General features: G+C 43.5%; 1 protein-coding gene across 1 annotated transcript in view; it reads left to right on the top strand.

Moving 5' to 3' along the window:
* The window catches only part of PLXND1 (plexin D1), a 212,728-nt gene that overhangs the window by 96,356 nt on the left and 92,707 nt on the right, over nucleotides 1-23,665 (top strand). The window contains exons 12-16 of the mRNA XM_015425233.1: nucleotides 3,030-3,119; nucleotides 4,031-4,124; nucleotides 11,342-11,505; nucleotides 13,921-14,072; nucleotides 18,183-18,282. Coding sequence (XP_015280719.1) covers nucleotides 3,030-3,119; nucleotides 4,031-4,124; nucleotides 11,342-11,505; nucleotides 13,921-14,072; nucleotides 18,183-18,282 — 600 coding nt within the window. The remainder of the gene's footprint in view (nucleotides 1-3,029; nucleotides 3,120-4,030; nucleotides 4,125-11,341; nucleotides 11,506-13,920; nucleotides 14,073-18,182; nucleotides 18,283-23,665) is intronic.

Here is a 23,665-nt window from a genome sequence, read left to right as displayed (position 1 = left end):
CAGCCAAACCGAAAGCTGCAGAGGCTTGAATCCACTTGGCCAGGTTCATTGCATCTAGAAGGGAGGACATGCTGTCAGCTAGCCATTGATGACACAAGGCAGCAACAGCTGTTTCTCTAGCAATAAGGTTGAGACCACGAGCACCTCCAGGCTCTTGGATTGGACAGAGTTACCTGAGTTCCTTCCAAAGCGGGCAAAGTCAGTTGCACCCAGAACATCAGCTTGGCTGATCACCATCATTTCTGTTTTGTCTGGATCCAATTTCAGCTTGTTTAAGATTTCATGTTGTTGTTTATTGTTATCATCATTGCTATTATTATTTACATTTTTATCCCAAGTAGGGTAAATGTAATAAGTACCCTGCTTAAAGCATTTTCCTGTCATGTTCCTTGGCTAGATAGACCACCATGCTTTATGAATGTAATCAGGAAATGCAAGTGGAATTAATAGAGAGGAAGAAATGTTTTGATAAAAGCTAGTATTTACAGAGAACTTCCGTGTGTCGTAGTGTGCCACACTTTTAAACAATCATTTGCAATTGCAGGCCTAATTTACATGTGGGCTTCCATGAAAAGCACTTCCCCAGTTTGTAGCTGTGCATGCATATAGCTCTCCTTTTCTGTTCACAACAAACAGTCTATAAAAAGCTTCTTGAAGGGCCTCTATTGACAGCTTTTGATGTAGTTGCAGTACCCAGCAGAGGAATTTAACAAGTCTTAGACAAAGGCTCAGATTACTTGCAACACCAGCAAAGAAAACTCATTGTGTTATAGCTTTATTACAGTTTCCTCCCAAAGGTCTGGCACTGGTAAATAAGGATGTGCCCCTACTCTGTCAGCAAAAAATGGCTTCCTCTGAGGTGCTAGAAGGTGACTACAGAGGAAGAAATACTGTGTTTAACTTGGTAAGGGGTGGAATAAACAGGAAAGCTACTAAGGTACCTCAGTTCCCAGATGGCAACTCCAGTCTGGATTCCTCTCTTAGCCCATCTATAAGTACTAGATAAGATTATCAATACGGCATTTCTCTGGGAAAAAATATAATGGCTGGGGAGTTCATGCATTCGCACAGTCAAAAATAATTGGTTGAAAATACATATGACTGCTTGGGAATCTGCCCTCACTTTAGTTAATAAGCATGACCACAGTTCACAAGTTACCCTTATCCTGCTTTTAAATGTCACTCCATCTTCTCCAGCAAGTGTGGGAGAAGATAGTCCCTTATTTTGCCTACTCTGTATGCTGGCCTATGCTAGCCTCTAACTAGACTCTGGTGCAATCCCATCATTACCTGCTTGGACTCTCCCACCCCACCATTTCTGTCAATTAATGAATGAATGGATTAATTCAGGAGTGTCAAAGTTATGGCCCGCGGGCCTGAAGCAGCCCGCCCATGGCTTTAATCAGGCCCGTGGCTCTTTTCTTCCCCCCCCTCCTGTCCTCACCCTTTGAAGCTTGAGGTTGCTGAAGTTCCCAGCTCCCTCCCTCTTCTCTTTGCCTGCTTTGGCAGGAATTTCTTCTGGGCTTGCAAAGTTGCTGGAGTTGTCTCCTTGCAAATACAGGGTTGATGTTTTGAGCCAGCTTGTCTCTGCTGAATGGACCTGAGAATGGGTGCCTAAGTGAGTACTCTAACCTGGGAGCCCACAGACAAAGGAGAGGCCACTCGCACAGGAGAGTCACTGCCAGTGTTCCCTCTAAGCTGAGTTAGTATGAGCTAGCTCACAGTTTTTTAGCCTCCAGCTCACAGTTTTTTGTCTTGGCTCAGGAAGGACAGCTCCAGAGCAAACTAATATATGCAGTGGCCAAATCGCTCTCTCACAACTTGGGGGGCTTGCAAAGCCTAGCTATTTTATGTTCCTAGGCTCAGAGCATTTTATATTTTTAGTTTCTGCTGTGATCCTTGTGCTTTTTCTTGATGTTTTATTTTTCAGAATTGCATTGCCAAACCCCAGTGTCCCCCCACCTTTCCATTTTAGGCAGGCAACTTTTTTGGGGGGGGGGAGGTTTGAGAGGTGTCAGTTATCAAAGACTGTTAAATAGACAAAATATTGCAAGAGTTTTAAGCATATTTGTATTTTAAGTAAAAAAATTATATTTTTAATTGTGTTTGTATCTTTTATAAAGTTTATATCTCTGCTACCTGGCATTACATTTTATGACATGCAGGGCCTGGCCCCACAAAGTCCTATTTATGTCAGACCTGACCCTTGTAACAAATGAGTTCAACACCCCTGGATTAATTATTGTATGGCAGTGGGTGTAGTATAGACAGGAGATCTGAAGATTGTCTGGCAGTCTAAAACTCTAGTTCATTTTGTGGCAACCTAGGTTTTTCAGCCGCTGGTGAATCAGTACGCTCCTGCCATAAATCTGATGTTCCTTTAACGTTTAAAATTACTTTATGAATTCATGGTTTTAGATGTTATTTGAAAATAGCATTCAATGAGTGGGGAGGGTATACACTTTCTTCGCACATGGTGTGAATTTCAGCATAACTGAGGACAGAATTTGTCTCCTAGGGTGATCACAGCAAAGGAAAATAGGTGTGATGCAGATATTTTGTTCAGCCCAAAGAAGAAAGGTGAACAAATGTAAAAAGAAAGCTGAACAAATGACTGTTTAGTTGTCTGGACCTTTGAGAGAAGTGGGGTATACATTGTGAAAACTCTAATTGTTAGTTATGCCATTTAGAATCAGCCACTGTTTTATTCACATTATGGTCTTCTTTCATTAAAGGTAAAACTGTTTAAACAGTTCGTAGTCCTGGAGAGTTTTTTGTGCCTTTAAAAATAATAACAACAGTGACTAACTCCAATGTAGTGTTCAAGATATGTAATGCCTAAAAAAACTCACCAAAGCTTCTTTCATCAAGTTTATTTGGATTATCAACTGCATTGTTCATGGTTATTGTTTTTGCTGTACATAGCAGTAAGTGAGACCCTTATACCATTCATTTCTTGTTCCTGATGGGGAGAAAAAAACATAAAAGGATATCACATCACAAATTCTTCCTTGTTTCTTATTGTCTAGGAAATGCCTTTGGAATGTCACTTTGGAGCTGACAGGATTTTTGAGGCCCAGTGGGTGAATGTATCTACTGTTCAGTGCAGCAATGTGCTGGTGAGTTCATTGCTAATGTATATATTTTTCATCTCTTCTGAAGTCTGTTTTGCATGTGCTAGTGACAAGAATCACATGCCAGTCAGATTGTCCATCTCAATTCTTGTCAAGATCTTGTTTCATCATTCAACTCCAACATATGACTGACACTTCAGTTTTTTCTAGTATGAACATAGGGCACTGGATGATAAATAGTTCAACAGTAAAACCCCTGTTTTAGGATGATCTAAAGGACCAAATGACTGTCATGCATTTAAACTTTTCACAGTCACGCTTAAGATCCTTACAGTGCAATCCTAAGGATATTATCCCAGAAGTAAGCCAGATCTAATAGACCTATGTAAGTCTTAAGATTTCTCTCTTAAACATTTACAAAAATCAAGCTGACCTCTTTTAGTTACAACAAAGTTCTTGGGTAAAAGAAAATTGCTTTCCTGGTTTTCACAAAAAGACTGAGGTTTTCCCGCAGAAACAGTGCCTGCATTTGTATTCCTCCACCGCTTTCACTCGTTTCCACAGAGGTTTTTGCAGTCCCAAGAGCAAAAACACAGTTTGCTCCCTCTTGTGGCACAGCAAGGGAATTCCTGGAAATAGGGAAGCCTGATGCTGTGCTGCAAGAGAAGACAAACTGAGTTTTTGCTCCTGGGACTGCAAAAACATCTGTGGAAATGAACAAAAGCGGTGGAGGAATACAAGTGCAGGCTCAGGGAGAACCATCCCTGTGGAAAACGTGTGTTTCCACAGTGATTTCTCTGTTGCTGAGACTTAGTTAAAAACGATAGAACAGTATTTGCCCTGCTGAAAATCTGAATCCCAAATTCCAAGAAGCATCTTGTGCTTTTGTAATGACAGCTGATTCTGCCACTGTGGTCTGGTGTTTTAGTAAACAGAGTAACTCTTTCTTCATACAGCTTTACACTTCAGAGAAAAGACACCTCTTTCCAGTAAACCTTCAACTGAGAGAAAAACCTGGTAGATTTATCGACAGTTCACAGATGATGACAGGTTTGCTTTAAAACTATGTTTACCTTGTTCTTGTTTGGAGAGGATGTACTATTCTAAAAAGAGCTCAAACAATCTGGTGAGCTTGGGACCAGTTTTGTTTTTTTAAAAACTCTGCTAAGATCTTCTTTGTGCATTCTAGTAAAATCAGAGAAATGACAGGTTTCAACTCATACTGTTTGCACTCGCAAACATTGTGACAATCAGATGTTATTTGCAGTTTTCCCTTTAACTCATGCATACATCTTGTTCCTTCATATAAACCAATGTAAGAGGACACAAAAGGAGTTGCACTATTGTTTACAAGCCATGAATACTCAAGAACAGGATATACATACACCACCCATACACTCTTTCACTTGGCTACAACATGAGTAAAGGTAAAGGTTCCCTTGCTCGCAAGCCAGTCGAATCCGACTCTAGGGTTGCGGTGCTCATCTCCGTTTCAAAGCCGAAGAGCCAGCGCTGTCCGAAGACGTTTCCGTGGTCATGTGGCCGGCATGACTAAACACCAAGGTGCACGGAACGCTGTTACCTTCCCACCGAAGTGGTCCCTATTTATCTACTTGCAATTTCTTGCTTTCGAACTGCTAGGTTGGCAGAAGCTGGAACTAGAGACAGGAGCTCACCCTGTCTTGCGGCACCCGGGTCTTGAACCACTGAACTACTGACCTTCCACAGCCTGCAGTTCAGCGTCTTAACCACTTGAGCCACCGCAGTACATCCTGTTAAATATGCAAATATGCAGCATATAAGTGCAGACAAATGTATCCATATAGGCCATACAGGTATACACATACACAGTAATTGTATAACACATTGGCGAGATCTACCACTGGGTTCCTAGAGGATGGATTACTGAATGTGTTCTGTGATTCTGCCCTTGAAGACAACTTGGAAGACAACTTCAGCTAATGCAAAATGCAGCTACTTTTCTGCTTATTGGTGCAAGTAGATTTGAGCTCCTAACTCTAATGTTGAAGCAACTGTTCTGGCTTTCAGTTTTTCTGATCTGATCCAACCGGGCTCTTTTTATGTTCCTGTTTCTGGATTCAGGTCAAGGTGCTGGCTAATACCTTTCATGACCTGGGATCCTTGTATCTGAGGGATGACATCTCCCACGTGCATACTTATGTCAGCCCATCTCTTGACCATCCCTTATTCTTGAACAATATGGTTGGCCTTGGTGAGAGATGGAGCTTTTATATAGCTCCCCCCCCAATTGGGGAACCAGACCCTCACCATCTTTTTTTGATACACACTGCAGCAGTGCTTCATGGCCTCCAACTGGGCTTGGGTAAAGAATAAGCTCCAGACAGGGTGGTTGTTCACTTTCATGCAGATTTTTCAGGCAGAGGTTTTTAGCAGAGGCCACTCTACAGAATTCTAGAATGACCCCGTTATAGAGTATTAAATCTGTGGAATTCCATTTGTGTGTATGAAAAGTGTGGTCAAGTTGCAGCCGATTTATGGCAACTCCAGCAGGGGGGTTTCAAGGGAAATGAGAAGCAGAGGTGTGGTTTGCCATAGCCTCCCTCTGCAGAGTCTTCCTCAGTGGTCTCCCTTCCAACTACCAACCCTGCTTAGCTTTCCAAGATCTTATGAGACCGGGCTGTACCATGCTGCCTTCTCTCCTGTCCCACTCTTACACAAGTAAGATTGATTCTCAACTTTTTTAAAAAAAATTGTGGTTTTGATTTTTCTAAACCTATGGCTGTTTAGTAGAAAACTGTATCAAATCCATACACTCCAAAATACTACAGAAAACAATGTTAACCAAGATAAATAAATCTACGACAAAGGTCTCAGCAATTCTTCTCTAATTAGAGCCAGGAAGAGTCTCTTAAATTTCATTCTCAACTAACCCTTTACACACTTGCTTTTGGATTATGGAAAAGCAAGCAAGGCTCTAATCCTTCTTCACTTTGGAATAATTCTGTTCACTGTGATATCCATATTATACCTAAATTCTTGCTTGTTTCTGATTGTCCTCTTGGAAATCCCCAGGAATTCATTTTAAGGGTGTGATTTGTATTTCAGTTACATTTTTGTCCTGTCCTTCCCCCAAAGGTCCTCAGAGCAGCATACAATGTCCCCATTTTGTCCTTACAACAACCTTGTGAGGTAGGCTTGGCTGTGAGAGAGTGACTGGCCCAGCATCAACCAGTGAACATTGTGGCAAAATGGGGAGTTGAATCTGGGTTTCTCACATCCTAGTCTGATATTCTAGCCCTACAGCAGACTGGCTCCCCCCCCCCCCAAATCAAAAACATCAGTGGAAGAATGTTCCTATGGTATTTCATACAAGCTGGTCCAAGATCAAAGCAGCCAACACAAAACAGCGTATTGAAAAGCATAGCATATTGCTGAAGCTTCTCTTCTATAATAATGTGTCAAACCTGATGAAAGACTGAATACAATGGCTGACTTCAGTCTTGTGTGCTCTATTAAAAAAAAGAAATAAAAACCAGAAGATAGAATCCTGGTGGTCCACCAATGTGTTATTAATGTATGTATTTTAATATAAATACATATGCAGGTTTCCTTAACTGTTAACGCAGATGTGTTCAGTGATCCTGATATGATGTGTTGCTCAAGGTGACAAGAAGCACCTTCCTTGATCAGATGCAGGTCCAGCTGTTTTTATTGATTTATTTAGAACATTTTAACCTCATCAACACCAATAACATGAAAATACAGTATTATCAATCAAGGAAGCCACAAAGGCCCTCAGTTGGCAAAACCTGATCAAGGCTGTTAACAATAGGGTGTTTTGGAGGTCTTTAATCCATAGGGTTGCCATAAGTCAAAAGCAACTTGACAGCACTTAATACACACACACTTCTGAAAAAATCTGATTAGAATTGCTCCCTCTGTCATCATTTAAAAGACAGTATTGTTGGTGCTGTACAAATATGTCTGGTGTGGAATTTATTTTATTTAATTATTTATAAGTTCAATTTATATACTGCCCTTCCCTGAGTTCACAGGGCTCAGGGCAGTTGACAACAACAACAAAAATACAATGTAGACCAAAAATGAAACAGTCAAATTAAATTTTAGAACATTAAAAACATTAGATAGCACCAAAATGAATACAGCATGTATTACTGGCCCGTAGGTGGGAAAAGGCAAAGTAGGGGGGAGGGGAGGAGATACCAGATAAGATGGTATCCGTCGCTGTCCTCAACCAAAAGCCTGGTGGAACATCTCTGTCTTACATGCCCTATGGAACTACATACGGTACCAGAAGGCATGGATGTTATTTGGCAGAGAGTTCCACCAGGTTGGGGCTGCGGGGGCTCAAGTGGTTAAGACACTGAACTGCAGACTGGAAGGTCGGTAGTTCAGCAGTTCGAGACCCGAGGGCTGCATGACGGAGTGAGCGCCCGTCTCTGGTCCCAGCTCCTGCCAACCTAGCAGTTCAAAAGCAAGAAATTGCAAGTAGATAAATAGGTACCACTTTGGTGGGAAGGTTCCATGTGCCTCGGCATCTAGTCATGCCAGCCACATGACTACGGAAATGTCTTCGGACAGCGCTGGCTCTTTGGCTTGGAAACGGAGATTAGCACCGCATCCCTAGAGTTGGATTTGACTGGCTTTCAAGCAAGGGAAACCTTTACCTTTACCTCCACCAGGTAGGAGCTAGGGCTGAAAAAGTCCTGGCTCTCGTTGAGGACATCTGGACATCTTTAGGGCTAGGGATCACCAGTAGATTAGCAGAGAAAGAAGGGGTGATATCATATCAGAAACCCTTTCCCCAGTTATCATGTGCATAACATCTACCACTGCAGAAGGATCTTTACTGTGTGACTGAAGGCCAGCTGCAGCATCCATTGTGTGGCCAGCTCCTTTTCCTGCAGCAATCATTTTGGGACTGCGCCTGCCATGCTGTGTCAGAATTCCAAAGGCGCCTGCAGGCTGAAAAAGGTTGGGGACCTCTGGACTAGGTTTAGAATCACCAGTTCTCAAGTGATTAGGGTCATGGATCGAACTATTGTACACATGCATATTTTGTACTTTTCTGTGATGTGCCATGTTCTTTTCACTGGATACGTATATAGTAGGAAATGCCCTAACCCAGTCCTTCTCTAGCACCTGAAATATGTAATGATGGGGAGAACAGAGGGGTTTTCCCCCTTCATTGTACTTACTTACTTCTTACTGTTTGCACAACCGGAGTCGTAAACAGCAAAACCCTCATTGTACTGCAGAAACAATCAATGGGAATGACCAGCCAATGTTAAGTGCTGTTAAATCCCATTAGCTTTAGTGGAGTGGAACCTATCATACCACTCCATGGGCAAAGATTGAGGGCTCCCACCAGCCTAAAGAGCCCCCCTCCAGCTTACTTGGCTTTTCTGTTGGAGGAAGAGTCGCTTAAATTGGAGGAAAGCTCCTTGAAGGATGGCTGGATCAACCCCATTGAGAGAGAGTTGAGTTCAACTGAAATCAGGCCTCTGATGAAAAGGCTTGAAGTTGGCCAGAAAATGGCAGACTTGTTAGTCAATGTGCCCTGATTAACAGTTTTTACAACTAGAGTTGGTAAATATAAATGGTAAAGAACAAGGCGTGCCTTACTGACAGAGAATCATCTGCAAAGTTTTACCTTGCCAATTTTTTTAAAAAATTGTGTGTCTTAGCAGACCTGTAGACAGGGGTGATCTGGTATCTGTCAGAGACTAAGATTTTCAAAAAGCATTTGCCAAAAGTATTCCATGAAGGCTACTGAGAAATTCAGCACAAAGTTCAGGGCACACTCACTGCATAATTAGCCACTGGACACTGATTCTCCAGAAACGAGTACTGCTAAGGTCCCACTGAAATTAATAGACTTCATTTAGATACAGCTAATTAGTTTCATGAACTGGATATCCTTCCATGTTTAATGCTGCTTTATAAAATATATTCATTTGATCTCATTAGGGCTTTAGTGGGGCTAGCTTTCTCTCATTTAGATTCATGGAATTCACTAATACAAAATGTGTAATGGTGACTAGGTGAGGGCAGGTTTATGTTACCTTAATCTTGATAGTTCCTTCTGTTGAGCAGCTTCATCACAGTTGCTTCACAAACCATTTTGATAATGTGTAAAACATTCTGTCCGCATGGTTCAGCCATATGGCGTAATTATGCTTATGCCAGTAACATACCTCTTCGCACTGCAGGCATATCCATGCAATGTGAGCAAAGCTCCTGGGCCAGAGTGGCATGGGCACAAACTACATTGAAACAGCTTGGTGGCAGCAACCACACTGCTAGCATAATGTGTAGCTTGGCCCTCAGGACATGGACAGACATGATGAAGATAACACATCTCCACTGGACTGTAGAAGATAAATTGCATGTACAGCTGCTGTTTGTATCAGGGCTGTGTGGGAAGGAGGAGAGGGGCGTTAATCCTTCAAGCCCACTTAGTTTTGCTCATTGAAACTACGGTTGCCATTCTAGGCATAGCTCTTGGGGGGGGGTCATCTTTTCCCCTTTAAGGTCCTACCACCACGAAAGCCCAGTTTTGATTAGGAAAACCATGTGGGGCTGAAGATTTAATCTCTCCTCGTGTGGCCTCAGTCCAAAGCTGCATACCCTTGCAATTTACCTTTTATAGACTGGCAGAAAGAGATCCATGATCTTTGTCTCATCTTTTTTGTGTGTTCAGATAGTTTGAGAAAGGAATAGACACATTCACAGAGGGCAGGCCTACTCAGTAGCTATTAGCTATAATGCCTAATAATAATGCCGTATTCAGTGATCATGAGAAGCGGAGGCCAAACTGTAGGAAATAAGGGACTGCTGTTTCCAACACAGTGTGCTTCCAAACTTCCTACAGTCATTTGATGGGCCACTCTTTGAGGCAGAATCCTGAGCTAGATGAACCTTTGATTTGATCCAAGAGGGTGATTCTTAAGTTTCATTGTGTTAGAGGCCCTCGTTGGGTTAAAACCATATTCTATACTATGTTTACTCAATTGATTAATCCAGATCCCACCACCACCAGTTGGTTATTGATTTCTGTATTATTTAACTTTATAGTATGTATTGAAAATAATGTTCCCTGACATGCGCCATTGAGTCGTGTGATTTCTGTGTTTCAAGGGAAAAGGTGTGAGATCAAGAAGGTCAAATGAATCTGTCATAAAAAGGCAACAAGACTGCAAACAGGGACAGAGAGTAATAAGATTTTTTTTAAAAAATCCCAGGAAGCTTGACTGAAGGATTGTGAAATGTTTGCTTCATTGTAACTAGCATAGGCCCCGGTCACACGGAGCATTAGGTACGCTAGAGAGACGGAAGATAGGTGGATTATCCGGGCGCAATCTCACCGCCACATCTGGGAAGCGTAGAGCTCCCGTGGCTCACCCGAGGCTTCACTCCGAAGATGCTCTGTAAAAAACTAGTACCTCCGAGGTACTAGTTTCCGGAAACCGCGGGGCAAGGGCGGGCGTCAGATCATGTTTCTGGTGTTAGCTCGTGGCATCCGGCGCCCGCCCATGTCCCGTCGCGAAAAGTTTTTTTGTGTGTCAAGTCTCCACGGGTGTGCACAAGCACCCAACGGCACATGCGAACACTTGAGTTTAAAAAAAACAACACAACCCCCGCGGCGCCGCTTCTTTGCCACGCCGCAGGAGTGAGGTATGATCGGCACCTCCCCCCAACCACGGGACATCGGGCGGGACGTTTGATCCGGCTGCCGCGTGGTAGTTCGCTCCGGGGCAAACAGCCACGCCTCCCCCCGCGATATCCAGCCCGTGTGACCGGGGACATAGTTTGCCTTTTGAAAACAACTGAGTTGACTGTCTTGCTAACTGAATAGAGTCAGCTTTACAGCACTACCTGTGCAGTCCTAAGGAGAGTTGAAGTCAGTGGGTTTAGAAAGGAATAACTCTCCTTAGAATCTCACTATTAATCTCATCTGGATGTCCAGAGTATTTTTTTAAAATGTAGCATAAATTGAAAATTGAAGTGTTTTGATTTTTTTTTTTAAATGCTAAATTGTGTTACTGTGGGAACTAGTGTCCAGAGCTTCTGGGAAATCTTTAGGACCATAGTGAACACTCCATCGGTTTCTTGTATGTTCCAAGTCTTTTGTTCCTTCACAGGATTTTAAGTGTTTTATAGCCATGTGTCTATGTGTAAAAGTATATGTGAGGTTCTTGCATACCAAAGTTAAACAAGGTCATGCATGTCTGCATTTTAGATTTTTTTTTCCCCCTCCACAGTGGAAATTTATAATTGTGCAACTGGAAGTGCTGACTGTTCTCAGTGTCTTGGGAGAGAAGATCTGGGTCATCAATGCATTTGGAGTGAAAGTAGTGCTAGTTGCAGACTAAACACTGAATCCCTTCAGATACCAGGCGCGTGCCCTCCTCCTGAGGTTAGAAAGGTAAGGCCTCAGTGCAATGCAGAAAATTATACCCAACATCGTTTTGTCACAGCAAGCTTAAAGAGCTGGGAGGTTTGAATACAAAGAATAACTGTAACATCTGCACATGTGCAAATACAGCAAAGAAAGAAAAAAGAAATTTAGGTTGCAATTCGAGTTGCAAGAGACATTGCAGGAGCTGAGGATGGGAGAAAGAAAAGTGAAGTAGGCAGGCAAGCAGCTGAGGGAGGACGTCCCAGTGGGGGTGAGTGGCCAATGGGATGGGCAGGAAGGAAAACTGGAGGGGGGAAAGGAGCAAGAGGATGGGGGAGGGAGCAAATCTGTAACAAGGAAGGAGGACAAGCAGATCCAAGTGGAAACAGGGCAGGTGGAAGATTTTAGAGGAGAGCCCACGTTATTAAAGTTACATCTAGATAAGAAGTTTCTAAACATTGGTCTCAAATCTAGTCAAAATTAAGCATTTTTAAGTCCCACTGATTTCAGTGGCATAGAATTCTAGTATACAAGTAAATTAAGCCATGTTTTATAAGTGCATTTAAAAAATGCCTAAGAGCAGCAGAATTCCAACACGTTTCTCTCTTTTGCATAGGAAATTGTGTGTGCAGCACATACATATGATGAACACGTGTCCATCCATCAGTGCAAAGTACAGTTGGGACTTCCCACCACATGTAAAGATCAGTGTACCTTCATCACTATCATCACTACAGACAGCCTACACATGGAACACACACAATTTCCTACGCAGAAGTAATATCCACTTTCCCAGTTGTACTGTCATAAGTCTCACAGTGGAAGAGAAATGCAAAAACAAAAACAAAAAAGGCATGCTCCGCTCCACTCTGTAGAAGTCTACCCTCGAGCTCTCTGCCAAAACAACTAGTGGGTGGGGGGAACCCAGAAGAATTACAGTTCCAGCATGTCATGGGACTGGGATGCTATTTCCTTAGCAGATACTGTACATTCTGTCCAAATTCCCCATCTCAAAAAAACCCAAACAAGCTTTTCTTTTAGTGTCTACAGAGTTGCCTGGGGGGTGGGAGAGAACTGCAACTCTATTGGGACGAAGCACTGAGCTTAGTAAGATGACATTATCGGCCCTAACCAGCTTAGCGGAAGAAGGAGCCTCCGCTCTTGACCTTCTGCCCCTTGGCTGACGTCATATGATGTTGGCAGCAACTACAGTGAATGGCAAGCTGCAGTCTCTCTAAGTGCACTTTGAGGAAGGAAGGCAGTTGTTCCCATGCGGCTTTCACTGCCTTTGGATTCCACCCCCCCCTTCCTCTGATAGGTTGGTTGCAATAAAAAGGCCTTTTCTAAATGTAAGGCATTAAGCTAGACCAGATGCCCAATGAAATCAAAGTGGCTTTGTGGCTGACTGCAGGACTAATGGTGACAAAGAAAATCTCCCCTGAATATGCAGTAAAGTATCATTGCAGTCTCTAGCCATCATAACACTTAACCCCTGCACACACACACCCCAGTCCATTGCCGCAAGCAGCATTTAAATGAAGACTCTCCCAGTCTAGCTGGATGATATGTTGGGAGATCTCCCAAGTACTTTCAAAACAAAAATTGCAGCCACATGGGAAAAAATGTGTTTTCCCATCCCTGTATGGTTTTGCTAATTGAAATCAGTTTTCACCCTGCCCCCCACACACACACTTCCGTTCATTGGAAGAGGGAAAAAGACAGGCACCTATCGTTTGCCAGTCTTCTTCTTTGTAAGGCTAATAACAGCATGTAAGCGGGTGGTCTGTTTTATTGAAACTGTGGGGAGAAAGGAGATTAACCCCCTCCTGTGGCCACATAGCTTCCATCAAAATGGAATCCACATGCTTGTTACTTCTGATTAAAACAAACAACAACCTACCAATATCTGATCATGGATTTTACAGCATCTCATCCAGTTAGGCTCTTCTGTGACAATTAAGCAGCCTTCTCTCTCGGAACTAGAACTGGGCCAGAATACATAAATCCAAGGTACTAGCATTCAGCTTATGATTCAGCTTATCATTAGCAATATTAGTTGTGGTAACATTTAAAGACCCTAGTTAGAAGTTGATCTGCAGGCATTAATGGAGAAGTTGTCCCCAATACTACGTTTTCCCTAGTTTTATGTTGGTTAGATCTTGTTTCTGTCCCTTTTCCTTAAGTGTTGTGCCAAGTTGTAGATGGTTGAATTTTTTTCAGTGTTGTATGAAAACTGTATGGGAAGAAAGGTACCACAGAATTAAAAACTGCAATTAGCAATAAAATTGAAGCAAGGAATGCATCATAAGTGCATGGCTTGCTTATTGGACCGTCCTCTGTGGAAGGAACACTAGCAGGAAACAAATGTAAGAATCAAAGTGGTTTTTCCTCCCCTGTGTCTTTGTTTTCAGTCTTCCTCATCAAATTCTTTTTAACCTGTAGATTGAGCCCCTGAATGGACCCCTGGAAGGAGGAACCCTGGTCACAATACGAGGAAGAAACCTGGGCCGCAGGTTCAGTGATGTCGTTAATGCAGTCAGGATAGGAAATGTGAAATGTTCACCACTCCAGGACAGATATATAGTCTCTGAGGAGTGAGTAACTCAATCTGAATGATTTAAATGCATGCAAAGGGAAGGGAGTGCAATCATTTATTATTTCCTGTTTCAGCTGAGTCCTTTCCAGTGGTCCTTCTTAAGAGATTTGGAACATGACATCTATGTGTGGATGTCTGCATAGTTTTCATGGACATGCAACCTGAGAGTAAGACATCCAGTTATGTGCAAGTTTCCCAGTGCTTAATAGGAGCTGCTACTGTTTGCTTTGTGACCCAGGGAACCAACCTGAATGTGAAACGCAGCTGAAGACAGACTCTGCCAAGATACATGAACATTACTTTTGCATAGGAAATGGTCTGTCCTTCATACATAGACTGTCTCTAGTGACAAGAGTGGAGCCCATTAATGACTGTGAGCTAAAATAAACTGATTACTGGGATTCCCCTCACTCCAAGAAGTTTACTTCACAGCAATAGATTTTGTAACCATAACTTCAGACTGGAACATTAATATAATATTGGTAGTCTGAGGCTGTATTTTGAGTTATTTCTTTTTCAGAGGCTTCTGTCTGGGGTGGATTCTTCCTTCAAGTAAGCAAAGAAATGACAGGCACTTAACTGGCTTCTTAGTAAGCTGCCTGTACAAAGAGTTGATCTCTACGACATGCTAATAAGCTCTGTCTTGTCGTATTCAGATGCCCTCAGCAGCTCAGGGTGACAAGTGTAATCAGAACTTGCCCAGCTGCTGCCCACACACTAGCTATTTGGCAAACAATTGAGAAACTTCTTTACTGCCACTGGGCGCTGTCAAACATTTCATGAGCTTCACATTCACATTACTTTTTGTGAAGTCTTCTTCGTTATCGCAACCAGACAGGCTTCGGAGACCAGCTGAGGTGATTGTCTGAAGCCTGAGTTGCAGTGAAGTCATCCCCAAAAAGCCTAAGAGACCTTCAAAAGATAGCTTCATATGGGAAAACTGTGCGGGCATGCCATTAACGATGCTCTATCACTGAGCCCCTCCCCAATATCTGCAGTATACATAGGATTTATCGTTATCTAATGTTGCAGTTGTTTCACATAATATTTTTCATGCTACAGATTTTCAGTAAGTTAAACCTTGGCTTAAAAAGCATATCAGTCATTCCAAAAGAGAAAATATTTCGTGTAATTTTTTTTACAGGTCCACCCCAATTCCCCCCACATTTACTATTATAAAAATTTGGGGAGGGAATCTCTGTGGAAAAGTCTGTTTTTCCTCCCCTCCCAAAATGTTTCTTTTTTTACCTTTACGTTACTAGTAGCGGGTAATTAGTTTCCTTGTCATGGCTTTAGGGAAAGGCCACTGATAACACTTTGCAGCTAGTGGGTAGGATTCCATTCTTCAAGTAGCATATAGGCAGGGGGAGTGTCCAGTATCAGCAACATGAAATAAGATGTAATTGTAATCAGCTCCCATCTAATTTCTGTCTGATGCAACGGAACATGATGCTGCAACTCCAGTTAACTCCTATTTGTTTAACATCAAGTGTATAGAGAACAAAATATTGCTGCTCCTGGATTTATTCATGGAAGAGAAGATCTGAATTGTCTTACTGAAATTTGGCAGATGAAGGATGTGGTCCCATTTTTGGATCAGCTTGTTCTCGCTATTTATCAGCTTTGTATTAGGGGATAGAGAGGGGGTTGTCGTGCTATTCTTTTGGACTGTCTGGAGCATTGTCGTGATCTCTGAGGTTGGTCTCTGCAATGGCTTCAATCAATTTTTATCTGAAAGTACATGGGCATCCCAATCCTAAGAGCTGCTGTGGAGGTGGTGGCCAGACACTGACATAATAGCAGCACTTCCGGTTGGATCCTGATGGACATTCCACAGGGAGGAAAAAGAAGCACGTGTCCCTCCACAAGGTGCTGGCTACACAGTGAGCGTGCCAGGCTCCATGGCAATCCTACAAACACCCACCAGTTAGGTAGCGGGTCCCAATGACATTCCACTAAATGGCACACACATTCATAGCCAACTACTGCCTACTGTTGCAGCCACTACCCCTCCATGAAATTTTCAAAAAATGGATTCCAGACATTGTAGGCAAAAATCAGCACAGAGGTAGGCAGGCAGCTTTCCCTCTTTACCCTGATCCCAAGCTTTATCCCACTGCATTCAGTCCATCATGAACAGGGAATAGTTAGTGAAGAATTTTTACCTTGATTATAGATCTCTTCATAGAACCTTATTTCATGCTATGCACAAGGAATAAGATTATATTATATTATTTATTTATTTATTTTATTCATTGGATTTGGACCCCGCCATCCCTGCTGAGGCATGCTCAGGGCCCTTACATAAAATAGCAGCAAATAAAACAGCAATATAAATTCCACAATCAGCAATAAATTCTACTATTGGTGGGCTCAGGCTGGGGATAATATTGGCACAGGGCATATATGGTGAAGATGCAGCTCGTTACCTAAACGCCTGGCGGAAGAGCTCCATTTTCGTGGCCCTGCGGAACTATGGAAGGTCCTGCAAGGCCCTGATCTCTTCCAGGAGCTCATTCCATCAAGTTGGAGCTGCCACAGAGAAAGCCCTGGCTGATGCCAGCCTGGCGTTTTAGGGCCAAGGAGAGTCAGATGATTTTGAGACCCTGACCATGGTGCTCTCTGGGGAACGTGGGGAAAGGCGGTCCATCAGGTAGATAGGTCCCTGACCATAAAGGACTTTAAAGGTAAGCACCAGCACCTTGAAACAAATCTGGTCCGCTATAGGTAGCCAGTGCAGTGCTTTCAGCACAGGCTGGATGTGCCCCCGCATGGGGAGACGCATCAACAGCCTGGCCGCTGCATTCTGCACCAGCTGAAGCTTCCGGATTTGGGTCAAGGGCAGCCCCATGTAGAGAGTGTTACAGTAGTCTAATCTTGAGGTGACCATAGCATGGGTCACTGTCGCAAAGTCATTGCATTCGAGGAAGGGAACCAACTGCCTAATCAGCCGAAGATGATAAAAGGCTGACTTAGCAGTGGCTGCTACCTGGGTCTCTATTGTTAAAGAAGCATCCAGGAGCACTCCCAAACTCCTTACCTCTGATGCTGGCACCAATGGCACCCCATCAAAGGATGGGAGTGGGATCCCTAACCCCGGCCCACCCCGACTCAGGCACAGGACCTCTGTCTTCGTCAGATTCAATTTCAGTTGGCTCAGTCTAAGCCAGCAAACCATGGCCTGCAACACCAGGTCCAGATCTCCTGGGCTGGATTCTGACTGGCCGTCCAACAACAGATAGAGCTGGGTGTCATACTGGTGACAACCCAACCCATGCCTCCGGGCAATCTGGGCAAGGGGGCGCATAGAGATGTTGAATAGCATCAGGGAAAGTACCGCCCCTTCTGGCACTCCACAAACTAGCGGGTGCCTTTGGGACAGCTGTTCCCCTAGTCCCACCCTTTGTCCCTGACCTTGTAGGAATGAGAAGAGCCACTGGCAGACCCCTGAATCCCAGCGTCAGCAAGGCGGTGGATCTGTAGTTGATGGTTGACCGTGTTGAACGCCACCGACAGATCTAACAACAGCAACACTACCAATCCACCCCGATCCAGATGCCTCCAAAGGTCGTCTGTGAGGGAGACCAGTGCCGTCTCTGCCCCATGGCCTGTATGAATATTCAAATGAGTGTTTGGATTATGAACAAGGCATCTACATAAGGAATGGGGGGAGAGGATGATGAGGTCTGAACTGTGTGTAATAGAAGTGAGTCCTTTTTGCTTGTGCCATGCCTGGAAGTGTATGCTTCCTTGACAGCAGTGGGAACTTTTGCTCCCCAACCACTCAAAAATGTGGCAGTCCTATGTTTCTTTAATGTAGGGTGGGGGAAAAGTAACAGAAATCTGCTTCTAGTGCACAGGAGTTCTGCATGATACATGGGAATAGTATTCTTGTGGAAAGTTGTTATAAAATACTAGTCTGTGTGTCATCTGTAGAAGGCCTCTCATTCCTGTATTTGTAATTTGAATTTGTATATGGCTTCTCTGCTGGTAGTATTACAACTTTAATGTTTGACCCAGCCCATCAGATCCATCAGTGATTTTATAAAGAACTGCTTACAGACCAGACGCATTTATCTTCTGTCATTATGGTCTTCAATTCACATAGAATTGTATGCTGGACTGGAGAAGCCACAGAAGAATTTTCAGATGTGGTGACAGTTAATGTGAGCAGAGAAGGAAGATCCAGGGAGCGATTCTCCTATGTGGTAAGTCATTTCCAGCTCTTGCTTGAGTCTTGAAGCTTGAATTTGCTTCTGGGGGAAAAATCTCTGTTGTGTTCACTTACGCTACTTATATGTTGTGATGTGCAGAATGAGTTGGCCCTTAAGGGAATGTTTTTCAACTGTTTCTATTGAGTCCTTTTCTATTATAGATGAGAAGCATTTAAGAGGACTATTCAAACCTACATTTGAAACGGGCCTAAACCTATTTTCGAAATAGTATGCCATTCAAAAAATACATTGTTGTACCATTTTGAAAATAAGTAATTTATATACTTCATTTATATCCTTAGTTGGGACCAAAACAGCTTGCATTGTTCTCCTCTCCTCCATTTTATCCCCACAACATGATCTTCTGACCCACCACCTCGCTTGCATAGGAGTCAAGGGGGTAGTCTTGCAGTGGCTTACCTCATTTCTCCAAGATTGGGGACAGAGGGTAGCACTGGGAGAGAGGGTATCATCCAGGTACCCCTTAATACGTGGGGTCCCCCAAGGGGGAATCCTCTCCCCGATGTTATCTAACACCTACATGTGCCCGCTTGCCCAACTGCTGTGGAGGTTTGGGCTGGGGTGTCATCAGTACACTGATGATACCCAGCTTTATCTGCTGATGGGCAGCCAGCCAGATACCACCCCAGAAAATCTGGCATAGAAGTTGGAGGCTGTGGTGGGATGGTTAAAACAGAGTTGGCTGGGACTGGATCCTTCTAAGATGGGGGTTCTGTGGCTGGGCTAGGGAGACTTTGGGTTGGGGTGCCAATTCTCAGCCCTTGATAGTGTGCCCTTCAGACCAGCACTCCAGGAGTCTGGGTGTGATCCTGGATGCCTCCTTGACAATGGAGGCCCAGGTCACAAATGTTGCCAGACTGGCATTTTACTATCTGCACCAGGCTAGGCAACTGGCCCCCTACCTGTCTCGCCCTGACGCTGTAATCCATGCAACAGTCACCTCCTGATTGGATTACAGTAACTTGCTCTATGTAGGCCTACCCTTGAGGCTGACCCAGAAACAGCAACTGGTACAAAATGCAGCAGCATAGGTCCTTACAGGGACGCCCCGCACAGCGCATATCCATCCAGTGCTGCATGAGCTGCATTGATTTCTGGTAGAGTATCAGATCAGATTCAGGGTTATGGTGCCAACCTTTAAGGCCCTTAATGGTCAGGGTCCTACATACCTTCGGGACCACATCTCCTGGTATACCCCCAGAAGAACATTACACTCAAAAGACCAGAACTTATTGGTGGCCCCTGGCCTGAGAGACATCTGGCTGTCCTTGACCAGAGCCAAGGCCTTGTCTCCCCTGGCTCCAACCTGGTGGAACTCTGCCAAATAACATCTGCACCCTGTGCAAGGCAGAGCTGTTCCACCAGGCATTTGGTTGAGTGACGGTTCTTTCTTGGCACTCCCATTCCTCATTCCCCCCCCCCATTCCCCACAAGATAGCAATGTTGTTAGGATTTTAGTCCCATCTGTAGTTAATGTAGATGAGCAATGAATGACTATTTTTTTACTGTCTTATGTAAATCTTAATGTGTTTTATTGATGTTTATACTACTATGTTGTACATCACCCTGAGCCTTGTTCCACCAGGGAAGGCAGTTGACAAATTCAGTAAATAAAAATAATACAACAACCCTGTGAGATAGGTTACACTGACTAAAAGGTCAACCCAGCAATCCTCCATAGTAGAATGGGGATTAGGGATGTGCATTCGGCTTTCCCAAATAGAAAAAAATACCAAATAAATGCCTTATCGGTAATTTTTGGCATTATTAAAGCTGAATGCAAATTCAGGAAACTTTTCGGCTTCCGAATACAGTTTCCCGAATTTGTTCGGCTTTTTCAGCTTTTGGGTAGCTGAAAACTGGCTTCCCTCCAGGCTGCGGCTTCCCTAGTCAATTTCACTCCCCGCCAGTCAGCTGTGGGAGTGAAACTGACCAGGGAAAGTCTCCTCTCTACCGTCCCTCTTCCAGCTGCCTCAGGGCTGCTGGAGAAGCACAGGCAGAGATCCCAGCCATGTTTAAAAGCCTTTCTTTCCCTCTCCCAGTTTGGGGAGGGAAAGAAAGGCATCTAAATATGCCTGGGTTCCCTGCCTGCACTCCTCCAGGGGCCCCGCAGCTGCGGGCAACTGGAGAGGGGCAGGCAAGAAGCCCACGCATGCTTCCATGCCTGCCCTGTGCTGCCCTGTGCTTTCCCATGCCTGAAGAAGATCCAGCTGGGAACCCAGGCAGCCACAGGTTGGCTGGGAAAGCAAAGGCAGGCATGTACACATGCCCCCTTTCTCCCCTGGGCCTCTCCGCTTTTAAGCTTGCTTGCCAGCAACAGTGAGATCATTTTTTAAATGTTAGAAATAAACCAGTTTGGCTCAGCACTTCTCAGCTGCCATGACATCTGTGGGGCTGTTCCAAACATCATGGACCTAGCACATACCTTTGATTTGGTACTCTGTACAATGGCAGAATTAATTGTGTGGCAATGGAGAAATTTTTGACATTTTTTCCGAAGATTGTAGGCAATCTTCTAGATTCTTGCCCATTTAGACTAAAGGGACTTCCTGGATGGGTCCAGGGGGTTGCAAACACTTTATTAAAGAAGAGGGTAGCTCTGACTGCCTGACTAAGATAGTCATTAAACCCTTTCTGAAGAATTTGGGAGAGCCAGCTTGGTGTAGTGGTTAAGAGCACGGACTCTAATCTGGGAGAACCGGGTTTGATTCCCCACTCCTCCACATGCAGCTGCTAGTGTGACCTTGGGTCAGTCACAAGTTCTTTCAGAGCTGTTCTCTCAAGGGCAGTTCTCAAGAGAGCTATCTCAGCCCCACCTACCTCACAGGGTGTCTGTTGTGGGGAGGGGAAGAGAAAGGAGAATATAAACCACTCTGATACTCCTTCAGGTAGTGAAGAGCGGGGTATAACTCCAATCTATTATTATTATTATTATTATTATTATTATTATTATTATTATTATTATCATTATTATACATTGTCTGATGAGCAAAGGTCCTGTTGGGGCAAGGTGCTTGAGCCAATAGTTGTTGGTAACTCTAGACCTCCTATCTGAGACAGATTTTTCGGACCCATTGGCTTTAGGTCTGAGTTTGAAACTGTCTTGGTGGCCCTGATGGTTGACATTCACTGAGGGGAAAACAGGGGGTAGGAACTTTTTTGTGAGTTTTATGTTCCTTTTGTGAGTTTTATGTTCCTTTATTGTATACTCACATCTTGTCTAGGATATCGACCTCTTACAGTGATTTTTAATTAACTCTGCTTTTTGTTGTCACAGCTGCTATTGTTCCATTTTATAAGCCGCTATCTGGTATAATTGAATTTAAACAACATGCTGCTGCAATTATGTCAGTTATTTTAAACTGTTATTTTAACTATTTATTGTTGCACTTCTTTATTTTATGGAAACTTTTGTTAATTGTTACCCACATTAGGAGTCAATAAGCGGAGAGTTTTTAAAAATAAAATAAAAGTAAACAAAAGTTGACTTTTTCAATGAAAGTACATAGATTCAACTAGTATTATGAATGGTTCAGTGTATTTCTAAATTAACACATTCCGGTTCAACATATTCCAGTGAGGTAGTTCTTTTAAATCAAAATGATATTTCAAAAAAGAAATAAAGAAGTAATCTTGTGACACCTGTATGTTTAACTATAGCACGGGCAGAGCTTGATCAGATACATGGTGATACATGAAGTATATTTTCGATTTGTGGGTAGATATATTGCTACTTTTTGTGTTGGTTCAGTGTGTTTTTCTAAGATTTCTTTTTAGCACACATGATATCATTGTGTGACCATATATTGTAAGAAGTTAAAAGGTCAGGCTGTGAATAGTGATACTGCCTAAGAGAAGCCCTTCCTGTTGGTTGTGGAAATTTCATAGAAATACAAAATCATTCAGGTGTACATGATGCAATGGATCAAATAAGAACTCAGGAAAAAAACCAATTGCTGACAATTCTATTATGGTGGTGATAGAAAAGTTAAAGAGGATAAGTATGTTTTAAAGTTGTTAGTGGTACTGGAGGAAATTACATCTTCAGGAAACACCTGCGGTGCTTTTACCAAACAAAGCAGCAAAAATAAGTCACTGGCTTTAATTCTAATGATTGATTTAGCATTCACAGCCCTCTGCGCAGATTAGAAGACATTCCTAAGGGGAGAAGGCAAGTAAACGGATTTCCCATTCACCACATTAGGAAATTATAGCCTTGAACCATGAGGAAAGGAAGAGTAGAAATGTTTAAATAAATAAATGGATGTAGAAATAAATAAATAAATAAATGCTTATTCTGTTTTTATAACTCTCCATTTTCCCAGCAGTTATCAGAAAATTGAACAGATCCCTTCCACTGTTGCCGGCACAATCCTTCATGGCATTTTTAAATGGCCAAATTATTATCTGACATGGTGTCAGCATCCATGGGTCAGACCCATGGCCTCTGTAACATCTAGTTTTGCCCCAGGACACTGCCCATTAAACCATCATCTTTGATTCAGTGACACTCCAGAATTATTAACCATTGGATCTGAATCCAGGCTCTCTTCCCAGATTAGAAAATTGTTGCTCATTTGAATTGTTGCCCATTTTCCCTCTAATTTCTACTTTAAGGTAAATATATGAAAACAAAGTAGAATCAAATTCACGTAAGAAAATGCATCCTAATAGTAATCTTTGCATTAACTATTTGACACATTGGGCACATTCAGTGTTTACAACAAACTTTGTTTTCTCAAGACTGGCATCAACACAGCTTATTTGCCATACCCAGGCCCTGTTCATACAAGCCCATTTGGGCCGGGAGCGGGACGAATCGGGGGCGGAGCAAATGGGCGCGATCCCACCTCAACATCTGGGGAGCGTGCCGTCTCCGTCCCGGATCCGTCCCAAATGCCGATACCGCGCCGTAAAAAAGAACCACCTATCTAGGTGGTTGCATCCATTGGAGCGCCTCAAGCTGGGCTGTGGGATCGGCGGCACATCCTTGCGCCGCCGCATCCCGGCCCCCGGCCGTACTGCGCATGCTCGAGCATGCGCAGTTCGGCAGCCTCCCCCTCCCATCAGACTTTTCCTCCCGGCATCTGATCGTGCCGGGAGCGATGCGCCACGGTTCAGGGGATCCGTGGGATCCCGCCGCGGCGTCTCAAGTTTGGAGCGGCTCTGAGTAGCCGCGTTTCAGCTGTCCCGTGTGGCAGGGGGCCCAGTAGCTCTTTCCTTCCTCTCCTTGTAGGCAGAGCGTGATGAAAAAACTTCTTGGTTTAAGAAGCCGACAGTTGAAATCCAATAAGTCACTGGCTTCAATTCTTTCCCAGAATAGGAAACTTTTGGTCATACTTTGTCCACAAGGGAA

Source organism: Gekko japonicus, unplaced genomic scaffold (assembly GCF_001447785.1).
Source record: "Gekko japonicus isolate JY-2015 unplaced genomic scaffold, Gekko_japonicus_V1.1 scaffold2, whole genome shotgun sequence".
NCBI lineage: Eukaryota > Metazoa > Chordata > Lepidosauria > Squamata > Gekkonidae > Gekko > Gekko japonicus.
The sequence above is the reverse complement of the archived record's forward strand: the minus strand, read 5'-3'. Positions and strand labels throughout refer to the sequence as shown.